A 22,674-nucleotide genomic window follows, 5' to 3' on the forward strand; every position below is an offset into this window, starting at 1 on the left:
TTTCATTTGGTTGGGAGTTAGAAAAGTGGAAGGATGGAAAAAATGAGTTTGAATAAATTTACTCATATACCATTGTTAAAGAATGATGCTTAATTAAATTAAAAAAAAGTGAAAAATAATCACACAAAAAAAGAACAATCACCCAAATTTATTAAAAAATAAAAATCATGTCCAAAAGAAAAGAAGAAGAAGAAGAAGAAGGGGCAATGTTATTGCCCAGGAAAAGAAAGAAAGAAAGAAAGAAAGAAAGAAAGAGCACGCTAGGCCCTAGAAAATCAAAAGAAACAAAAAGAGTAGAAAAAAAGAGAGAGAGGCAACAACTCAAAAAAAAACAAAAAAAACAAAAAAAAGGGCAACGGTACTGCCCAGTGAAAATTTTTTGAAGAATGTTCACATGGGGCAATGTACTCCCCACTCAATTTTCTCCCCATTTTGGGGAGAAAACATTTTGGTGGCCTCGGCGAGAAAATACTTCGATCTCACTATTTATTTTCCTTCCTTTCTACTCAACCAAACACTCTAAAAAAGTTTTTCTTCCTATTTTCTCCTTAAAGTTTTCCATCCACCCTGTTTTACCTCCAAACAAACACACCTTAAATTTTTACTTTTCTCCTGTTACTTTCTTACGTTGAGAAATGCAAGAGATATAACACTTTTACAATAATTTCATAACAAATCTTAAGTGGCGAATTAAAAGTGGTAGGTAAAAAAATGATGGCAACAATGAGCCCAAAATAAGAATCAGTAACAAATTACCATATTAAATTTGTTGCGAAAGATTTTGTAGATGTAGCAACCCGTGCCTCTATTTTTCTAAATATGCAGCAAGAAATAAGTCACGCTTGAATCGATGCCATGACATGGTACATATATATATACATCCTCCCTAGCCCTAACCATGGTAGATTGTTGAAATCTTGGGACAAACTGGAAATGTCCTATATATATATATATATATACAGTCATCTCGAAATACTGGAAAGGTTTGAGAAAAAAAAAAAAAAGATACCATGAGAGTACTTAGGTATAATCAAATAGTAAGGCGAAACTAATAACTTTTAAGATTTTTGAAGCATTAAACTTTAATTTTCATTTAAAATTTAAGGAATGAAAATCAAATTTTAAAAACAAAAAGTGTGTAAAAAAAAAAAAAAAAGAGAGGGAAAAGTGGAAGTAAAGAAAAGGAAACCCTTACTTATCAAAAAAAAAAAACATAAAGAAAAGGAAACCCTTACAGGAGAAAAGAAGCGATTGCATTGGATACTTTTTCATTCTCAGTGGGGAGTGGGAATCTTTGTTTTCATTGATCATACACAGAGTTGCAGAAGGGTGCAGAGCAGAGAAAGATCAAAGCAAAAGCAAAATATGGGAGTGGTATCGAACAAGGTCGAGAGGGAGAATCTAAAACCTGGGGATCATATATACTCCTGGAGACTCGCCTATGCTTACTCTCACCACGGTGCCCTTTCCATTTCTTCCTCTTTTACTTTCTCTATAATTTTCATTTTCATTTTTATTTATTTTTGTATTTTTGGGTTGATTAGTATCTAAGTAATTACCCCTGCATTTGCTTTACTCCTTCATAATAGGATCTGATTTCTCATATTTCTCGTTTATTTTGTTTTGTCAACCCTGATCACAAATTTTGATGGAAATTTTACTACTATTTCTGAAACTGGAGTTACATTTGTAGGACATACCTCTCCACTGTTTTAGGAAAGAACACACTACAAAAAAAAGAAATGATATGTACACAACATTTTTACAACAAAATCTTAAGTGACAGGTTGTTAATAGTTGTTATTGTTGGGTTAAAAAAGTAATCTCAGTGCTAAATTTAAATTTGAACTAATAACAACTAACCACCTGTGATTTGTTGAAAAAATGTTGTAAAAATGTTACGGATGTAGCATTTCTAAAAAAAAAGATAAAGTTTATATGGCTCCATTAAGTTTTTTATTTTTTTTTGAGAATCAGCTCCATTTAGTTAGGTGCGGATTTTTTGAAAAAATTAATATTTATTTTATTTATAATGATTTTTTTTTTTTTTGAAAGCAAACTCAAACTTCATTCAGTCAGAAATAGATAGAGAATCCACATACAAAGTCTCTAAGGCTAGTGGTGGTGAATCTTCTAATCATACAATATCCTCACCTATATGCCTATGTTGTAAAATAGCAGAAGCTCAAATTACCAACCAAAGATTGATTGTGAAAATATTTTAGGCTTAAAAAGATCTCCAAACTAACAATAAGAGCGAAAAAAATTAATTCAAAAGAAAGTAGACACAAAACACCAAGAATTACGTGGTTCGGTAATAGCCTACACCCACGGACAACGACAAACAAATTTCACTATATCAAATTTGGGATAATACAAATTGGTGTAAGACACTCTTACAAACCCAAATCTCAAATACACTCAAATAGCTCTCTCTCACAAATACAAAAACCAAAGAACCAAATACAAACCAAAAAACCAAAGATTTATAAATACCAAATACGAATTGCACACAAATCAAAGAGAGAGCCACAAATCAAATCCAAAAATTGCAACACACCAAGAGAGAGCAAATCACCAAACCGCAGAACCAAAACCAAGCGGCAACAAACCTTTCTTGCAATTCTAAATTGCAACCCACAAATATCAAATAGTCAAACTAAGAGAGAGCCTCTTTTTCTCACACTCTCTCTCTCTCTCTCTCTCTCTCTCTAATTTTCCATAGTAGCACTATGCTTATATAGGAGACTTGAGTTGGTTAGTATATCCAAAACCAAGAAGGACTAAACTTCTTTTCCACGCACAAAAGGTTAATCACTCCTATTCCAAATAGAATTCAAAATCAAGTGGTAGACAAGACTTCTAATAGAGCTTGATAACTTCAAACAACAGTAACCTAAAAGGAATAAAATTCTTTTATTATCTAAATCCAACAAGGAGTTAAACTCCTAATTCAAGCCATATTCTACAGCCTAGCATAGCGAGCTAAGGAGTGAGCAACCCTATTTGCACTTCGTCGGATACTCTTTATTTCCATATGCCGGAGACTGCCTGCAATACAACGAATATCATCATAAATATTGCCCAACCGAGACAAGTTGATCTGTGGTGAGGTAATGGACTGCATAACATTGATGTTGTCTCCTTCAATTACCAACTTAGAAAAACCAGCTTCCATCGTGAACTCTAGAGCTTTCTTGCACGCCAACACCTCTGCCTCCTCACTTTCTGTCACTGCAGGACCTTTTGATGATAACACTGCCATGACCTCTCCTCTGTCATTCCGAATCACCGCTCCAATTCCAGATGCTGCCATGTCTGCAAAAACTGCTGCATCAAAGTTGAGTTTGTAGACAGATCCCTCGGGTGGCTGCCATGCCTGTGGTTGTCCATTTGACACCAAAACCTCCAGCTAAGTTTGTGCTCCTTTATACTCATCTATGTAATTCCTGGCTCTTGCATTAAGCCGAGCTGGTTTCTGAAGATTGCTCCCATGCAAAACCGAGTTACATTGGTTCCAAATCAGCTAGCATTGAACCAGAAAAAGTTCGAAATCATCCTTAGAAAGCTTGAGCATTAGAGCTACAAACAACTGCAACATCCTTTTGGCCAGTTAAGCATTTCTGTAGATATCAAACTGGACAACCAGCCCACACGTCCTGAGCTGCTCCACACTCCCACAAAGCATAAATCACTGTTTCTAGGAATCTTTGGCAGATATTGTAGATGTCATCTTCAATAATTCACCGTCAAACTAGGTTCTCACATGTAGTTAGTATATTCTAACATGCTCACGACCCAAACACCTTTATTTTGTTAGGAACATGGAGCTTCCAAATCCTTGCCCAGACTTGACTACTTGATACTGGGACAGAGCTTTCTCCCACACAACCTGCCTCTTCAACAACATCCTAGCTGTATGGTAGCCCGATTTGACCAAGTATTTCCCATTCTTGTTATGCAAACACACCAGCACATCTGGTACGTACCTTCTACTTAAGGGAATTCGGAAAATAGCCTCTGCATCAAACCTTTGGAACACCGAGCTTATCAAATCTATATCCCACTAAAAAGTTGTCCAGTTAATTAAATCTGAGACTTGCCACTCCCACTCCTCTTCATTTGGTGGAATAAGTACTTTGTTTGTTGGATGGCATGGAATCCACTTATCTGATAACACCTGGATGGAAGTGCCATTACCCACTCTCTAGTAGCATCCTTTCCTTAAAATTGGCTGGGCTGAAATTAAACTTTTCCACATATATGAGCTGTTTGGAGTATTAGATGCTTCCAATAAGCTACACCTAGGGAAGTATTTTGCCTTAAAGCACTTATAGAGAAGAGATCCTTAATCAATTAACAATTTCCACCCTTGCTTTGCCAACATTGCAAGATTGAAACTCCAAATGTCTCTAAATCCCATCCCACCATCCTTCTTTGGTTGAACCAATGAATCCCAACTCTTCCACTGAATCTCCTTTTCATCTCCACACTGACCCCGCCAAAACCTTGCACACATCCTATTAAGCTTGTCACAAAGCTTCATCGGTAACTGAAATACTCCCATCATTATGTAGGAATTGATTGGGCCACTAGTTTTAGTAGCACCTCCTTTCCAGCTCCAGATAGCGATCTCCCTTTCCATCCCTGTATTTTTTTCCAAATCATTTCTTTGAAAAATGAGAAGGTTGGGTATTTTGACCTGCCAATCAAGGTGGGCAACCCCAGATAGGATTCGAACTTTTCCACTTCCTTCACTCACAATGCATTTATAATCTAGTCTCTTTGTGCACCCATAGTATTGCCACTGAAGAACACTGAAGACTTGTCTATATTGATGCATTGCCCAGAGGCCGTTGCATACAGATTTAGAAAATCAGTATTCACCTGCACTTCTTTCTGATTGGCTTGACAAAACAAAAGGGAGTCATCAACAAAAAGTAAATTTAATATGCTAGATGCTGTCTGACAAATGGATACTCTATGAAGTCTTCCATCCTCCTTTTCTTTAGCTAGTAGTGATGTAAATCTCTTTGCACATAAGAGAAACAAGTAAGGAGATAGAGGGTCTCCTTGATGGAGCCCTCTAGATGGCAGAATATTACCATATGCCTTACCATTAATGCAAATCGAGAATGAGGGGGTGGTGACACAACTCATGACACAATCAATCCACCCTTCAGGAAAACCCAACTTGATCATCATACCTTTAAGAAAAGACCCCTCAACCCTATCATAGGCCTTGCTAATATCCAGCTTCAATGCAAGAGCACCTTTTTTTTACCTTTCTTTCTACTATGCATGGCATGCAAAGTTTCATTGGCCACAAGTACATTATCAGTAATAAGGTGGCCCGGGATAAAAGCACTTTGGGTGGGTGAAATCAACTGGGGTAGAATCAACTTCAGTATATTAGCCAACACTTTTGATATTATTTTATAAATAACATTACATAGGCTAATGGGTCTATAGTTTGACATTTTCTTTGGAAACTTAACTTTAGGGATGAGAAAAATATGAGTATAATTAATATCAGGCACCATATTACTAGTGTTCAAAAAATCCAAAATAGCATTAATCACATCATAACCAACAATATGCTAGAATTTTTGGTAGAAAAGAGCATTCATACCATTAGGATCAGGAGCCTTGGTTGGTCCCATTTGGAACAACGCTGCTTTGATTTCTTTAGCACTATACTCACTGGATAGAACTTCTTGCATATCTGAAGTCACTTTGTCAGAAAATACATTGAGACATTCTTCCATCCGGTCACATGTACCTGAATTAAATATATTCTCAAAATAATTTGTTGCCACATCCGCTACATCTTCAATTTGATCAACCCACACACCCTGTTGATCTTTTATGCCCTAGATAAAATTCCTTCGTCGCCGTTGTAAGGCTTTAGAATGAAAGAATTTTGTGTTCTTGTCTCCATATTTTAACCAAGGCAATCGAGAACGTTGAGCCCAATATATTTCTTGTTTAAGGAGAAGATCATCAAGTTGCTTACTTGCTGCCAAAAATTCAGCTCTGTTTGCCTCAGTAGGGTCACTAGAATTTAGCACTTCAAGAAGTTTCTACATTCTTTTAATCTCGGCAATCTGAGGATGTGTTTTGTTAGAGCCCCATGCTTGTAAATCTGCCCCGCAGCTCTCAATTCTGTTGCTGGTACTGGATAAAGATGAACCTCCACCCCTGGTTTTGGCCCATGCCTCTCCAATCACTACCTCATATTCATCCCATAATAACCATGCCTCTTCAAACTTGAAACCCTGTGCCCCTCTTCCTCTAAATCTCTTATCTGTCCCGGATTGCAAAATAAGTGGTAGATGATCTGAAGCATGAGAGAACATATGAGTCACAGTGCTTGCCGAGAACTTGTCTCTCCATTCCCTGTTTGCAACAGCTCGGTCTAGTCTCTCTCTAGTGTTTGCTGCTCCTGGTCGCTTGTTATTCCAAGTGAATTTGTAACCATCCAGGTCGACCAGATTGCAAAAATCCAAAGCCCCCCCGAAGTCCTCCATCTGTTTAGCTTGTGGTAAATGCTTACTCATCTTCTCTGATGAGTGTAGAAAAGCATTAAAGTCCCTAATACAGCACCATGACCTGTCCACAAAAGAAGATAGATGCCTTAAGAGAGCCCATGATTTTTGTTTTTGACAAGCTTCCAACCAGCCATAGAATCCAGTTAGGAACCATTCAAAACCATCATGCTCTGTTACCTTTGCCAAAATATGATTCTCTATGTTATTTATCACCTCTAATTGGACCTCCGCTTTCCAAATCAATGCTAAACCTCCTCCAAAATTAGGCTTTTTAACAATCAACTTGTTTGGAAAAGGTAGTTCTCTACAATGTTTCTCAAAAGCATCTCTATCAAGTCTTGTTTCCATTAGGAAACACACAGTGGGAGCTTGATCCCTCACCAAATTGTGAAGGCTTCAAATTGTCCAAGAGTTCTTGGCAATTCCAACTTAACAACCTCATTATGCTCGGCAAGGATGCTCCAGCACCCCCGCCTTTTCATCTGATTGGGAGTCCTCACCAAACTTACCATGCTTCCCTGCACACTCCTCTTCATCCTTTTCAGCATCATGTTGCATATAATGTTGAATTTTAGTATTGCAATTTTAAATTTTGTTGTCTTTTCAAAATATTATTTTAGTGCAAGATGTGATATAACCGAAATTGTGTTTTGGAAACATGATTTCAATGCAAAATTTAAAGAAAGATTATTCTCTCAAAGAATTTTACCACAATACTATTTTTAATAATTTATTTTTATCTTCCAACAAAAGCCCAATTAGATGCTATAGTTTTAATGTGTCCTACGTCTTTTTCACTTGGAAATGCTTTTGTGTACCTTGAAATGGTAAATATGTATATTTTTTAATAATCTTGTAATGGACCTAATGGTATTAAGGGCTCTTGGAATTGGCCTCAAATTAACATTTCAGTAGGACTATAGTTGAACTGTTGGGGTTGATTACAAATGTGAAATCCTAATCAATGCTTAATTACCTTTATCAAGTTATACCAGTAGAGCAGTAATTTGAAAAACAGAAGGGTTATACACTTATACTAGCAGTTAAAGGGTCTTTGTGTTTGATTGAATGATCGCAATCGTCTTTTCTTGGAAATTGTTTTTACAACAAGAGTTGATTTCTTTTTTGAGATGAGCGATAGAGCAAGTGTTGATTTCTAGTTTGCTTGATGTATGTGTATATTACAATTTTAGTTATTTCAAGTAAAAACAGCTAGATTCTACTTTGTAACAACAGGGATATATGTCGACAAGGGAAATGTTATCCACTTTACTCGGGGAGATGGCCAGGAAATTGGTACAGGAACTGGATTAGACCACATCATTGGGAGCTCATTACCTCAACATCCTTTGGACAATCCATGCCCAATATGTGGTGATGAATCAAGGAGTGCTGGAGTCATCTCTTCTTGTATAGATTGTTTTCTTTCAGGTGGAGATCTCTACCGCTATGAGTATGGGGTCACACTAGCTTTCTTTTTTGCCAAAGCTCGTGGTACCTGCACTCTTGCTTTATCTGAGTCAGAAGAACAAGTTATTCATCGTGCCTTTTATTTCCACTGTATGGGCTTTGGTGTCTATCATGTTATGAAGAACAACTGTGAAGACTTTGCATTATGCTGCAAAACAGGCTTGAAAGTGTTTCCTACTGCTAAAGTGGGCCAGAGTGGGCAGGCAGCATCCTTTCAGGCTGCAGCACCAGCAACCTTTCAAGCTTTCCTTTCTGTGCCACTTGCGGTTCTAGCCCGTTCTTCACCACTTGTATATGCTGCTACCAAAATTGGCAGTCTGGTGGCAAGTTATGGCACATACTGTGTCAAGCGTTATATTAATGATACTGGAGTACGCCGAGATGTCAAGAGAGTTGTTTTAGAGGGGTAAAAATGATCTTCTATGTCCACCACTACATGTAGTGGAACACTCGCTGCATAAAGTGGAAACACAAGGGACCTTGTCCCAGAGTAATAATCTTTTGGCATGCTCAAGAGTTGTGTGGTTTGCAAGAATTTGATTATTATGGTGCCAATTGTGTGTGCGCTTTTAAGATATCAGATTTTATTTCTGAATTTTGAATTTAGCTTTTATTATAATTGAGGATTCTTTGGGATGTAATTGCGCCTTAATATAATCCTTGAAACTTATTAGAAAGATGAAATGGTTTGAGTGGAGCAATTTGAATAATTTTTTTTACTAACGATGTTTCACTAATTTTGGTGGTGATTCTAAGCACCCTCGGGTCGTGAAGCTTAGGATTGGCAAGTTCTAGGTGGTGAAGCCTAGGACTTATGTTGTTTCTCTTTTCTTTTCCCTTATTCTTATTTTCTGATCCCCACAATTGTTATCACTCGAACTCAACATTCAATTAATCCCAACAACTAGACATGGAAAAATAGGTTGGTGTTAGGATTGGCAAGTTCTAGTTGGTGAAGCCTAGGGCTTATGTTGTTTCTCTTTTCTTTTCCCTTATTCTTATTTTCTGATCCCCACAATTGTTATCACTCGAACTCAACATTCAATTAATCCCAACAACTAGACATGGAAAAATAGGTTGGTATTAGGATTGGCAAGTTCTAGGTGGTGAAGCCTAGGACTTATGTTGTTTCTCTTTTCTTTTCCCTTATTCTTATTTTCTGATCCCCACAATTGTTATCACTCGAACTCAACATTCAATTAATCCCAACAACTAGACATGAAAAAATAGGCTGGTGTTAGGACATATATGAATCATGTTAGGAACATATGTCATTTAGAATTGGCTAATCTTTTGACAAAACACTTTACTTGTAATTGGGTAGATCTAGGATGTGTTTAATATTTCAAGGAACAAGAGTTTAAGTCCAAGTATTGAAGCCATGCAAGTCTATCCAAGAAACAAGTAAAGAAGTGCTGAATTTTAAAACTCGACAGCTAACTCCACAGATAGCATCTATCAAGGTTTAAAAGGCTGTTTTAGCCCGATGCTCGACAGCTGCTCGATAGATACCCTATCTATCGAGAATTATGAAAATTAGTTTTTTAGATCTGATTTCACTCTAATACGTGTGTACATGTTTAGGCTTTCTTTTCTCACAACTTTAAACATAAATAATGATAATTTTAAGGGCCGTCAAAGGTTGCGTGAGTGTGTGGCAAAGTTCTGTTCATGCAAATTGTGACCGAAGATAGAATTTGCCTTAGTTCATTTTTCTCTTGAAGAAGCTACTACATTTGTACGCTGTTAGATTTTGTGACTAAGGAGCTTCGTGATCTTCATCGTGTTGATGAACTGAAGAACTTTGCAGCCAACATCTTTCTCAAATTGGTGATCAAGTCGCGTAATGGGATCCCCGCATCTATTGGTTAGACACGTACTAGGAGCCGTGCATTAAAAGGAGAGATTGTCACTACAAAACAAGTCCAATTGTGTATTGGGGTAAGAGTTCAACTTTATAAGGTACTGAGATTCCTTTACTTGTAACTGCTTGTTGTGATAATAGTGGATTCGGGAGTAGTGACCTTAAAATCACCCGGTGGGGTTTTTGCCTTGGAGGTTTTCCCCATATGTAAACAAATCACCGCATCAACTATATTTTCCGCTGCATATTTACTTAGTTGGTGATTTATTTGTGCTACCACGCGTTTTGCATGTTAATTGGATTAATAAATTAACTTGGCTAATTAATTGGTTAATTTATTATAAGGGGTCAATACATTCTTGGCCTATCATGTGGTATCAGAGTAGACACACTCTGATTAGGGTTAATATTTGTTGTGTGGTCCATTGACCCCTGTTGTCATGGCTATTATTGGCAAGAAAAGATCTTTTATTTCAAATACATCTTGTTTTTAAATCTCTATTTGATTGAGTTTCTTAGAAAATGCAAGTCTAAAAGTTATTTGAAAGCTATCATGATGATGATTGAAAAAGATCTTAATATGGCAAAGAAGAAACTAAACTATCTTAGAATGAAAATGTGCAGAGGAGTTCATCTGAGAAGAGTAAAGGTTAAAGGCTTTGTCCATAAATGTCAGGTGAAAGAGAATACCATTCCTACAGATTCGTCATCAAAGCATGAGGTGTGCTTTATGATGAAGTCTGCATTCAAGGTAATGGACACATGTTTGTGGTACCTTGATAGTAGATGCTCATGACACATGACTGGAGACCGCTCTCTCTTTAAGGTTTTCGAGTCTAAGAAAGGGGGTAATGTCACCTTCGGTAATGGGAGCAAATAATAGATTAAAGGAAAGGGAACCATCTCTCTACCTAGATTGCTAGACATTGCAAATGTGCTATATGTAGAAGGTTTGAGAGTGAATCTGTTAAGCATAAGTCAGATATGTGATCAAGATTTTATGGTGCTGTTCTCAAAAGGGAAATGCCTTGTGTTGGATGAATTTGGAAAGAAACTCATAAGTGGTGTTCGCACTCTAGACAACTGTTATGGTCTAGTCCCTGATGCTGATATTGTGTGCAATAGTATTCATTTGCCAAATGAAGATTTATGGCACCAAAGGATGGGATATGCTAGTTACAAACATCTTTGAATTGTATCTAAGCATGATTTAGTGTTGGGGATGCCAAAGCTCAATAGAGTGAACAGCGTTGTGTGTGGACCGTGCCAGCTAAGGAAACAAACAAAAGTTAAATATTCAGGCACTCAGACATCCGCTACATCTAGACCATTGGAGCTACTACATCTGGATCTCATGGGTCCAACTAGAATCGAGTCTCTTGGTGGGAAGAGATACATCATGGTTGTGGTAGATAACTATACTAGGTACACTTGGGTCATTCTTCTAAGATCCAAGTTAGATGCTTTTGAGCACATTGAAACCTTGTGCACAAGATTGCAAAACGTGAAAATCTTAAAGATTGATCGAATTCGAAGTGATCATGGTAAAGAATTCAAAAACTCATACATGGAGTCTTTTTGCACTAGATCAAGTATATCTCAAGAATTCTTTGCTCCTATTACTCCTCAGCAAAATGGTGTAGTAGAAAGAAAGAACAGGGTTATTCAGGAGATGGCTAGAGCCATGTTGCATAACAATGATGTGGCTAGAAAGTTTTGGGGAGAAGCCGTCAACACTGCGTGTCATATGGTTAATAGAGTGTATTTTAGACTCGGTTCCAAGAAAACTCCCAAGAGTTATGGAAGGGTAGGAAGCCGAATGTTAAGTATTTCAGAATCTTTGGAAGTATTTGTTTCATTCTCAAGGATAGAGAAAAAGTGGGAAAATTTGACTCCCAAAGCGATGAAGGAATATTTTTGGGATAATTCTCAACAAGCAAGGCTTATCGTGTATACAACAAGAGAACCAAGAAGGTGATGGAAACTATAAATGTTGTTATCGATGAAGCTTTAAAGTCCGATTTTGAGAATATTAGTGAGGAAATATCCAAAGAAATTCTTCCTTTCGAGCCCAAGGATGTTCAAGAACTTGTTGATCAAGAGCCTGCATCTCCAAGTACTCTTGGTACTCTAAGTGTTGTAGAAGGTTCAGTAAACATATCTACTTCACCTGATTTTGAATCTCATAAAGAGAAAGGACCCTCCTCCAGAATTAAGTTGAATCATCCTCCTGAAGTTATTGTGGGAAACATGAATGAACTCACACTAAGGAAACATATAGTTGATAAATGTGTTGCTAACTTTGTGTCATATTCTTGCTATTTGTCGCAGGTTGAACCCACCAAGGTTGAGGAAGCTTTTCAAGATGAAATCTGGGCGGAAGCAATGCATGATGAACTGCTTCAGTTTCAAATGAATGATGTCTGGACTTTAGTACCTAGATCGAAGGGTGAGCACATCATTGGCACAAAGTAGATTTTCTGCAATAAGACTGATGAGAAGGGTAATGTGATCCGCAATAAGGCTCATCTTATGGCTCAAGGGTACTCTCAAATGGAAGGAATGGACTATGATAAGACATTTGCTCCAGTAGCCTGTATGGAGTCCATCAGGATTCTCCTAGCCCTAACATGCCATTTGTAATTCAAGCTTTACCAAATGGATGTTAAGACTGCCTTCTTAAATGGGTTCCTTAAAGAAGATGTCTATGAGGCTCAACCAAAAGGATTCATAGATCCCCACTTTTCGGATCATGTGTTGTACCTCAAGAAGGTACTCTATGGTTTAAAGCAAGTCCCTAGAACTTGGTATGATTGGCTCACACAATACTTGGTGTCACATAAGTTTACAAAAGGAAAAACTGATCAAACTCTTTTCATAAAAAGGGAAGACGGCGAGTTGATAGTTGCTCAAGTCTATGTTGATGATATCATCTTTGGGTCAACAAAGGATGAACTTGCTCATGGTTTCTCCAAACTCATGCAAGCCGAGTTAGAGATGAGCATGATTGGAGAGTTGAATCACTTCCTTGGATTGCAGATCCTTAAGCAAGAGTCAGGTATATTCATATCTCAATTTAAATATGCTAGAAATCTTGTGAAAAATTTTGGTTTGGAATCTGCTAGTTCTATTAGAACCCCGATAAGCCCAAATGTTAAACTCATTGTTGATGTGTTAGGAAAAAGTATTGATTTGTCTCTCTATAGAAGCATGATAGATAGTTTTCTTTACCTTACTACTAATAGACCTGACATTAGTTACAGTGTGGGAGTGTGTGCTAAATATCAGGCTAATCCCAAAGAATCCCATATGACTGCTTTGGAAAGAATCATAAAGTATGCCAAAACCGCTGCCGACTTTGATGTGTAGTACAGCAAGGACACAAATGATGTCTTAGCTGGGTATTCAGATTCTGACTGGGTTGAAAATGCCGATGATAGAAAGAGTACTTCGGGAGGTTGTTTTTATGTGGGTAATAATCTTGTCTCCTTGATGAGCAAAAAGTAGAACTTCATCTTATTATCCACTACAGAGGTTGAATACATTGCTGCCGGTAGCTGTTGCACCCAGTTTCTATGGATGCAAAAACTCCTCATTGATTATGGTATTCATCAAGAACATCTCACTATCTATTGTGACAATACTAGGGCCATCAATATCTCTAAAATTCCTGTTCAACATTCTCGAACTAAACACATAGAGATTCGACATCACTTCATTCGTGAGCTTGTTGAAGATGGTACACTTACTCTTGAGTTCATTCACACTGATGATAAAAAGGCTGATTTGTTCACCAAACCTTTTGATAGCAAACGGTTTGAATTCCTTTGTCAAAATATCAGTGCTATCTCCATGGATTGATCTTTTCTTCTCCTCCTTCTTGCTATGCATTTGCATCTAGTTTTATACATTGCTTTGTTTAACATGTTTTTGTTTATTTGTTTTCAGTTTTGTTTTATTTTGTTTTTCATAAAAAAAAAATTGAAAAATAAAAAATACAAAAACAGTGTGCGTTTATGTACACTGGTACTTGTGTACCTTGAATGACCAATGAAACAAAATTTTCTAAACTTTGTATCGTTTGTAGCTTAGATGGGCATCTCTATGTACAACTAAGAAAGTGAGCTTTGTGGCTTGTGTTTGTGATGAGTAAAATTTAGTAATCATTTATACTTAACACTCATATCACTCTTTTTGACGGGTAGGACTAGAAAATCTTAAGAGAAATATATAAATAACCATCTCACCACTATTGCCCGCTAATCATGAAATGACATTTGTATGCTTCGGCATAGTAAAAGTGCAATATCAAAAGCTAAACATCATTGGGTATTTCTTTTCTTTCTCTTATATGCTCATGCATGATATTCTTAAAAGAAAATATGCAAAGAAAAATAAAAGCAAAAAGAATCAACAGGCTATATATATGATTGCAAGCATGTAATCTAGGAGATGTGAGAGTTATATGATGTATCTCGAAGGTGATAGTCCCCATCAAGCAGTTTTGATCATGTGTGAATTTAATTGATTTTCTCATATCTCAAATCGTCATAACATATAGACACTTATGCAATCTTGCGATGTTTTTCACACACAACACGCAATATTCTTTGCTACTTTTGATACATGTGTAGGTACAATGTGATTTGGCCATCATAAGGAATACATGTGTTAATTTATGCCCACTAAATTGTCTTGACTTGTTTTTGAAATATAAAAATGGTTAGACCTGTTTAGTGTGTGTGTGTGTTTTGGATCTATATGCTTGACATTTTTCTTATTGAGAGATGTTTTTGGGAATTTAAAATGTTGTTTGGATCTTTGGTTGAGTAGCATGCTTGATTGCATTCATTTATGTGTTTTTCTCTTCTTTGAAAAACTGTTTTAAGCAATCTCAACAGCTTCTCGATACCTTTCGACAACTAGGCTATTTATCGAACTCTTGATCTTCCTTTCTCGATAGATTACAATTTCGATCCATCGAAGTTTTTGAAAATTTGTCTCGATAGCTTCTCGACAACTTCTTGATCCATCGAGAAAGTTTTTGTCTCCTTGATAGCTTCTCGATCCATCGAGGTTCTTTTGCTGTGGACACCTCTCGATAGCTCCACAATAGCTCTTTCTATCAAATTTTAAATCTCGACACCTCTCGATACCTGCCGATCCATCGAGCTGCGTATGTTTCTATATATAAAATCAGTGCAATATTTCTTCATTTTGCTTCGATCTTTCTCGATAGAAACTCACTTCTCTCTCTTCCAAACACCTCAAACTCAACCTCTTCACATTCCCTACTTGATCTTCGGCCCAAATCAAGTTTTTCTTCATCTGGTATGATCTTATCTCTCTCTTGTATCATGCATTTCATTCATTTTAACCTAGGTTTTGGGTTTTTTCAAAATTGATAAGGTTTTTGCCAACTTTTTGGGATGGGTTTTTGTTTAAATGAGTTTAAATTAGCATGCATTGCATCAAATTGCATTTTGACAATGTTTCATACATTTTAGATGTGTGTTTACTTTGTTGCAAGCTTGTGTGCTGGGAGGTTTGAATTGGGCTGAGCCTATAATGCTTTTATTGTTGCATGTCACATGCTCATGCATTTTTATGCATACGTACCTTCCATTTTCTATCATATTGATATTAAACTGTTTGGTGTTTTTTTGCTTGTCTCTCTCTCTCTCTCACATTCTTTCAGTCTGCATTATGGCACCTAAACGTAAGTCCACTCCGTCGCAGAATCCTCTTCATTCCGAGGCATCTTCTTCTGATTCTACCCCTTCTCATCTTCGGTTCTGTGATGAGAAAACTCGTAAGGACTTCTCAGAGAACTTTCGACGAGACATTTCGACGAGACATTCATTCGGAAAGCCAAGTAATTTTATCAGATATTTTCGATACTGACCTTCCCACTGTCATCTACAATAGGGGTTGGGAGTCACTCTGTGACATCTTGGTCACTTGTCCCTCCATGATCATACAGGAGTTTTACTCCAATATGCATGGATTCAATTATTTAGTACCTCACTTTATCACTCACATTCGAGGTACGCATATTGTGGTCACTCCGGATCTTGTATCCGAGGTGCTCCAAGTCTCAAGGGTAGCGCATCCTGATTACCTTGGCTGTGATCGTCTTAGGACCGTGTCCAAAGACGAGCTTATGTCTCTGTTTTGTGAGACTTCTTCTTCTTGGGGTGGTCGTTAGAACACACGTTGCTCGACCTTTGCTAAAGATTCGAGGTTTCTTAACATAGTGATAACATTCGTTCTATATCCATTGTCTCACTATAACTCTATCACAGAGCCTCGAGCTCGATTTTTCTTATCTCTCTTAGAGAACCTCACTATAGACTTCCCTTCTCACTTCATTCTCTCCTTCATAGATGTATATAGGGATACGGTGACCCGTGATAAGCTCATCTTTCCTTCAACAATCACGATAATCCTTTGCCACTTTTTTGTATCCTTTCCCATGACGGATCCTTTATTTGTCATGTGTGCCATTGATGAGGCAACTATTAGACAGAGTGAAGCCAGTTTCGACCGAAGCGGCCACGAACCGAGACGACGACTCCTCCATCTTCTTCAGCTCCATCCACATCCGCTCCTTCTTCTTCCGCGGATGGTGTGATGCTCGAGGCGATTATGGCGTAACTTCAACGCATGGATGCTCACCTTAACATTCTTAGCGATGAATTGTGTCAGGTGAACACTCGTGTTGGTCGTATTGCACGACGACAGGCTCACCTTGGTGGGTTCGTCGAGTTTCCCACTCCTTCTCTAATACTTCTGAGGATGAGGACGATAATGGTGACTCTGATGGCGATGGTGATAAAGATGATGGTGTTAGCTCTTCCAGTGATGATACGATGACTGTTTGAGTTACTTGCCCTTTGTCATTCGTGACAAAAAGGGGGAGTAGTTTTGGATATGAAGGTAGTCATGTATTTTGGGAGAGAGTTAGTATAGGATATTTTTGTTAGGGGGAGTGTTTATACTTGTTGAGGGATGTAGTGAGGAGTTATGTATTTTATTCTTTTCTATCTTTTATAGATACATTGTTCTTACATTGTGATAGCAAGCCTTGTATTCAGTTTTATATATATATATATATATATATATATATATATATATATATATATATTGAGGTTGTTATTACTTTCTTTCACTTATTTCTGCATGTGTTGTTTCTTTTATCTCTATATGCACATGCTTCTTATTACTTCTATGCAATCTTTTATTTCTGTTTCACACTAAGATGCCGTGATGAATTTTGTTTAAAGTGTTTCAGAAATATAGGTTGTCAAAGTCTTCTTGCATTGAACTCTCTTCTTGCAAAGTTTTTCAAGAGTTTGTGTTAGGATAGATTTCTATTGTATTCAACAAGTGAGTATGAGTTGAGTGATTTATGACTTCTCTTATATGTTCATTTATTTGTAGTGGTTTTGTCATGAATTTCCAAAGGGGGAGATTATTAGGACATATGTGAATTATGTTAGGAGCATATGTCATTTAGAATTGGCAAATCCTTTGACAAAATACACTTTACTTGTAATTGGGTAGATTTAGGATGTGTTTAATACTTCAAGGAACAAGAGTTCAAGTCCAAGTATTGAAGCCATACAAGTCTATCCAAGAAACAAGTGAAGAAGTGCTAGATTTTAAAACTCGACAGCTAGCTCGACATATAGCATTTATCGAGGTTTAAAAGGCTGCTTTAGCCCGATGCTTGACAGTTGCTCGATAGATACCCAATCTATCGAGAATTATAAAAATCAATTTTTCATATTTGATTTCACTCCAATCCGTGTGTACATGTTTAGGCTTTCTTTTCTCATAACCCTAAATATATATAAGGATTATTTTAAGGGCCGTCAAAGGTTGCATGAGTATATGACAAAGTTTTGTTCATGCAAATTGTGAACGAAGACAGAATTTGCTCTAGTTCATCTTTCTCTTGAAGAAGCTACTGCGTTTGTACGCCGTTGGGGTTTGTGACCAAGGAGCTTTGTGATCTTCATCATGTTGATAAATTGAAGAACTTTGAAGCTAACATCTTTCTCAAGTTGGTGATCAAGTCGCGTACTAGGATTTGCGCATTTATTGGTTAGTCATGTATTGGGATTCGTGCATTAAAATGAGAGATTGTCACTTTAGAATAAGTCCAATTGTGTATTGGGGTAAGGGTTCAACTATAGGTTGGAATAAGGTACTGAGATTCCTTTACTTATAACTGCTTGTTGTGATAATAGTGGATTCTCGAGAGTGGTGATCTTAGAATCACCCGGTGAGGTTTTTGCCTTAAAGGTTTTTCCCATTTTTAAACAAATTACCGTGTCAACTTTTTCCGCTGCATATTTACTTAGTTGGTGATTTGTTTGTGCTACCATGCGTTTTGTATGTTAATTGGATTAATTAATTAACTTGGCTAATTAATCGGTAAATTTATCACAAGAGGTCAATGCATTCTTAGTCTATTAGTTAGGACCTGGATAACCCAACTTGAACATGTATATTTTTACTTGAAGTAAAAACAAGTTGACTCGTGACATGACATGTTTTTTTTATTAAAAAAAATTGTAAAAAAAAAAAAACTAAATTAATACACAATTGATTTACTTGTTTGTTTTGAGTTTTACAGTGCACAACTCAAATTTAATTGATAAATATAATTCTAGTGCCACGTGATTATTATTTTTTATTATTAAAAAACCATATATATATATATATATTAAGTTTTTTGGATAACGCCATTCATATACATATGTGAGACGTTTATTTAGTTGCATTCAAGCGAATTGAAAGATGAATGATAGATGCATTATTCTCACTTGAGTAAGGCAATTACTACAACTTTTTAGATATTAAATGATAAATTACATGCTAAGATAATCTAGTTGCAGTTGAGTAAAAAACATATATTTGAAATTATAAACATGTATGAAAAGCATTGCTAAGTGTGAAAGAGACTATCGCATACCCTTAGCATAATGGTCACTCCATAAGTACAAGTTCTTATGAGATGGGGAAGGGGCAATGGCTAGGATTCAAGTTTCCAATAAGGAGTTTTATACATATATACACTTAGTGATTGTCACTCTACAAGGCTATTAAAAGCAACAATGTATAAATAAGTAAACAATCAAACTTTGATGTATATTCCCTAATTGAAATAGAGTAACAACTACAATGCATCTAAAATTAAACAAAAATATTAGATTATTTTTCAAGATATTATATTATGAAAATAGTTTTCAAGATTGTAAATTTCTTTATGTTTTTTTCTTGGGCAAATACAATAAACCCACCCGTGGTTAGGCCCATTTTCACTTTGCCTACCCATTGTTTAAAACTTGACACTTTACCCACTTGAGATTAGCTCCGTTAACCTTCCCTAACCCACATCTCCATTTGCTATTGGAAAAACACATTTTTAGGCAAAAACAAATATAACAAGAATAAAAAAGCTAGGGTTTTTAATTGCTCATGAACTTCAATGAGAACAAAGTGGAGGAACAACACACCAATCAAATGGCTCAATGAAATTATTTTTAATCTATAACAATATCAACAATCTCACAACAACTCAAATTTTTGAACCAAATTTTACAAGAACACCAACATCTCAAAACAACCAGCAACGTTATCAACAAAAGAGAGTGAGATAGAGATAAGCCAATAATCAAAGAATGAGGTAAAGAAAAATTCAGCCGTGGCTTTGGATCGTGGTAGATCAGCCATAGGTTTGGTGTCATAGAGTGAGATAGAGATAAGCAAACAACCAAAGAGCGTAAGATAAGGAGACCTTGATCTTGATCCTGATCTCAGCTTGTCCCTCTCCTAAGTTTTGGTCTTTTATGTACAACCAAACACCACCAAGAAAAGAAAGAAAGGAACCTTCCAACTTCAAACCTATTACCTGGATCTTAAAAAAAAAAATCCCAAAGCATATATCTGCCTCGAGAATGCTATGTCTTCCTTGATTTCTTCCCCAACCCCTATCGTCCCTCAATTTCCTCTCTCCAATGAAAATCACACCCAATTGACCTGATGCACTGCACTTCTTCTCCGTTACACATATTCATCCATCCACATAGAAGGGCTGGTGGTTCAGGTGAGGTTTGACACTTTATAAAGATGTTGCATCTAAAAGTTGTTATTGTAGTGTGTTTCTTTTGTCTTTTATACATTGATTACATTTTTTATATTTTTATTTAATAAAAAAAGAAAGAAATAATTGAGAAGAGATAAGAAGAGAAGAACAGGAGAGCGAATTTACTGGTGGACTGCGACTGTGATAGGAAAGAGACCAGGCACAGCTTGAAATTTTGTAAATTTGGTTGCCCAATTCCTAAGGGTGGGTTTGGTTTGTTACTAACTTGGACTGACAAAAGCTGAATTGGATCAGTCTTCATGGCGTAAAAATATGCCGTAGAGCTCCTAGCATCTCCCACCTCCTTTTTGCGGATGATTCCTTGAGTGATTATGGAGATTTTGCAATTGTATGCATCGGCATCTGGACAATGCATAAACCTTGAGAAATCATTGGTGTTTTTTAGTAGCAATACGATGGCAAGGCAAAGGGATTGGATTAAAGGAACATTGGGGGTTAAGGAGGTTGATAGATTCGAGTCATACTTGGGTTTACTTACCTTGATTGGGCGTTCAAAGTACCAAACTTTCTCCTTTCTCAAGGATAGAGTTTGGAAAAAATTACAAGGCTGGAAGGGCAAATTACTATCTAGAGCGGGGAAGGAAGTGCTCATTAAGGCAGTTGCACAATCCGTGCCTACCTACACAATGAGGGTGGTTCACTTATGAGTAAAGTTGTGTAATGAGTTGAATGCCATGTGTGCAAGATTCTGGTGGGGACAAGTGGGCAACAAAAGGAAAATACATTGGCGAAATTGAGATTTTTTGTCCAAACCAAAAAGGGAGGGAGGGATGGGTTTTAGAGATATCCGGAGTTTTAATCTCGCAATGTTAGCCAAATAGGGATGGAGGTTAATGCAGGAGACAAATTCATTACTGTATGGGTGCTTTAAAGCAAGATACACTCCTAGGTGCAATTTCTTGGAGGCGGGGGAGATTCCAAACATTCGGGTTATTCGGGATAAATGGATTCCTAATCACCCGACCAACATGGTAATTCATCCACCACATGATGATGAGTGGGAGTGGAGGGTGGTGAAGCTGATTGACTGGACAACTCGGACCTGGGATAGACAATTGGTGGAAATGAAATTCCATCCAGAAGATGCAGAGGCCATTCTTCGAATACCATTGAGCAGGAGGCTGAGTAATGACAAGCTGTTTTGGTTACATAACAGGGAGGGGAAGTACATGTCAAATCTGGATATCATTTAGTGAAGCAGTTGGGGAGGGAAGCGGACTCCCAAGGGGAGTGTTCTAAAGAAGTGGATGTCAACCCGGTGTGGAGCAAACTGTGGAAACTCAAAATTCCGAATAAGATAAAAAAATTTGGATGGAGGGCTTATCATAACATTCTCCCAACTCGTGAAAATCTTTTCCGGAGGCGAGTGATTGATGACAGCACCTGTGAGCTGTGTCAGAGAGAAATGGAATCGATTCTACATGTGTTATGAGAATGCACTGTGGCGGTGGATGTATGGGCAGGGAGTCCAATATATTACAAAAGTGTGGAGGAGGTCAAGGTGGTTTTCTGCAATTACTAGAGGTGTTGATACATAGATTGCCCTTGGAGGAAGTTGAAATGTTTCTGGTGCAAGCTTGGATGTTGTGGACACAGTGAAACAAGGTCAGAACAAGAGGGGCAATACACGACCCGACTCAACTGGTATAACGGGCCTTTGTTATTTTGGAGGAGTACAGAGCATCACAGGACCACCTCACTGTACTGAATGTGATGGAGAGGAGTTCAAGATGGGTACTACCGTCTGAACACAGGTTTAAACTCAATTTTGATGCTGCCATTTTCCAGGAAATTCATGCGTCGGGATTCGGGGCTATAATCTGAAATGAGAGAGGTGAAGTTATGGCGTCATTTTCAGCTAGAGGACCATCAGTTGCAGATAGTGAAGAGGCCGAACTTCTCGCATGTAGAAAATCACTAGAATTTGCAGTGGACACGGGGTTCACGGACATAGTGGTGGAGGGTGACAACTCTGCGGTCATGAATTCTATTCTGAGCTCGCGGACTGAGTTTTCTCGGCAGGGAGACCTGTATGAAGATGTGAAATGTATGACAGCAAGGATAACTAATCTTACAGTGAGTTGTGTGCACCGTACAGCTAACTCTGTTGCGCATTCACTTGCCCGGTTTGCAAAAAATATTGATGATGAAATTGTATGGATGGAGGACTCACCTCCGGTTGCTTTGGAAGCTTTGTATTTTGACAGTTCATGAGGTTTAATAGAATATGGATTGGTTTCACAAAAAAAAAAAAAAAACTAGCTTTTTTATTCATGTTATATTTGTTTTGGCTTAAAAATGCGTTTTTCTAGCAGCAAATGGAGAGATGGGTTATGAAAATTTAATGGAGTTAATATCAAGTGGGTAAATTATCAAATTTTAAATTACAGGTAAAAAAGTAAAAATGAGCCTAATCACATATAAGTTTACTGTAATTTGCCCTTTTTTCTTTACCAAATTACCTATCCAATAGGACATTTGCAATTTTGTAATATATTTTGGGATATTGATATTGTGTAGAAGGAAACTTGTGCGTTTGTTTTAATTAGATTTTCAAATGCTAGACTACACCCCTTTGTATTTATGCTTTTTTTTTTTTGGTTAGAAAAATT

General features: G+C 37.2%; 2 protein-coding genes across 2 annotated transcripts; both read left to right on the forward strand.

The window, feature by feature from the left end:
* The first annotated feature begins 1,259 nt into the window (after positions 1 to 1,259).
* On the forward strand, positions 1,260 to 8,488 carry LOC142609501 (protein LEAD-SENSITIVE 1-like). Its single transcript, XM_075781131.1, has 2 exons — positions 1,260 to 1,459; positions 7,788 to 8,488. Exons 1-2 carry the CDS (start codon positions 1,366 to 1,368, stop codon positions 8,429 to 8,431), a joined length of 738 nt encoding a protein of 245 aa, XP_075637246.1. The 5' UTR covers positions 1,260 to 1,365; the 3' UTR covers positions 8,432 to 8,488.
* A 13,416-nt stretch (positions 8,489 to 21,904) lies between these two features.
* LOC142629212 (uncharacterized) lies at positions 21,905 to 22,276 on the forward strand. Its single transcript, XM_075803179.1, has one exon. It carries the CDS (start codon positions 21,905 to 21,907, stop codon positions 22,274 to 22,276), a length of 372 nt encoding a protein of 123 aa, XP_075659294.1.
* Positions 22,277 to 22,674: the final 398 nt, after the last annotated feature.

The sequence above is a fragment of the Castanea sativa genome, chromosome 1, assembly GCF_040712315.1.
Source record: "Castanea sativa cultivar Marrone di Chiusa Pesio chromosome 1, ASM4071231v1".
Taxonomy (NCBI): Eukaryota; Viridiplantae; Streptophyta; class Magnoliopsida; order Fagales; family Fagaceae; genus Castanea; species Castanea sativa.

Coding starts and splice junctions, on each gene's coding strand:
- LOC142609501 (XM_075781131.1), top strand. CDS start 1,366: ATGGGAGTGGTATCGAACAAGGTCGAGAGGGAGAATCTAAAACCTGGG. Junction 1,460..7,787: donor CTATGCTTACTCTCACCACG/GTGCCCTTTCCA, acceptor TTGTAACAACAG/GGATATATGTCGACAAGGGA.
- LOC142629212 (XM_075803179.1), top strand. CDS start 21,905: ATGGCGTCATTTTCAGCTAGAGGACCATCAGTTGCAGATAGTGAAGAG.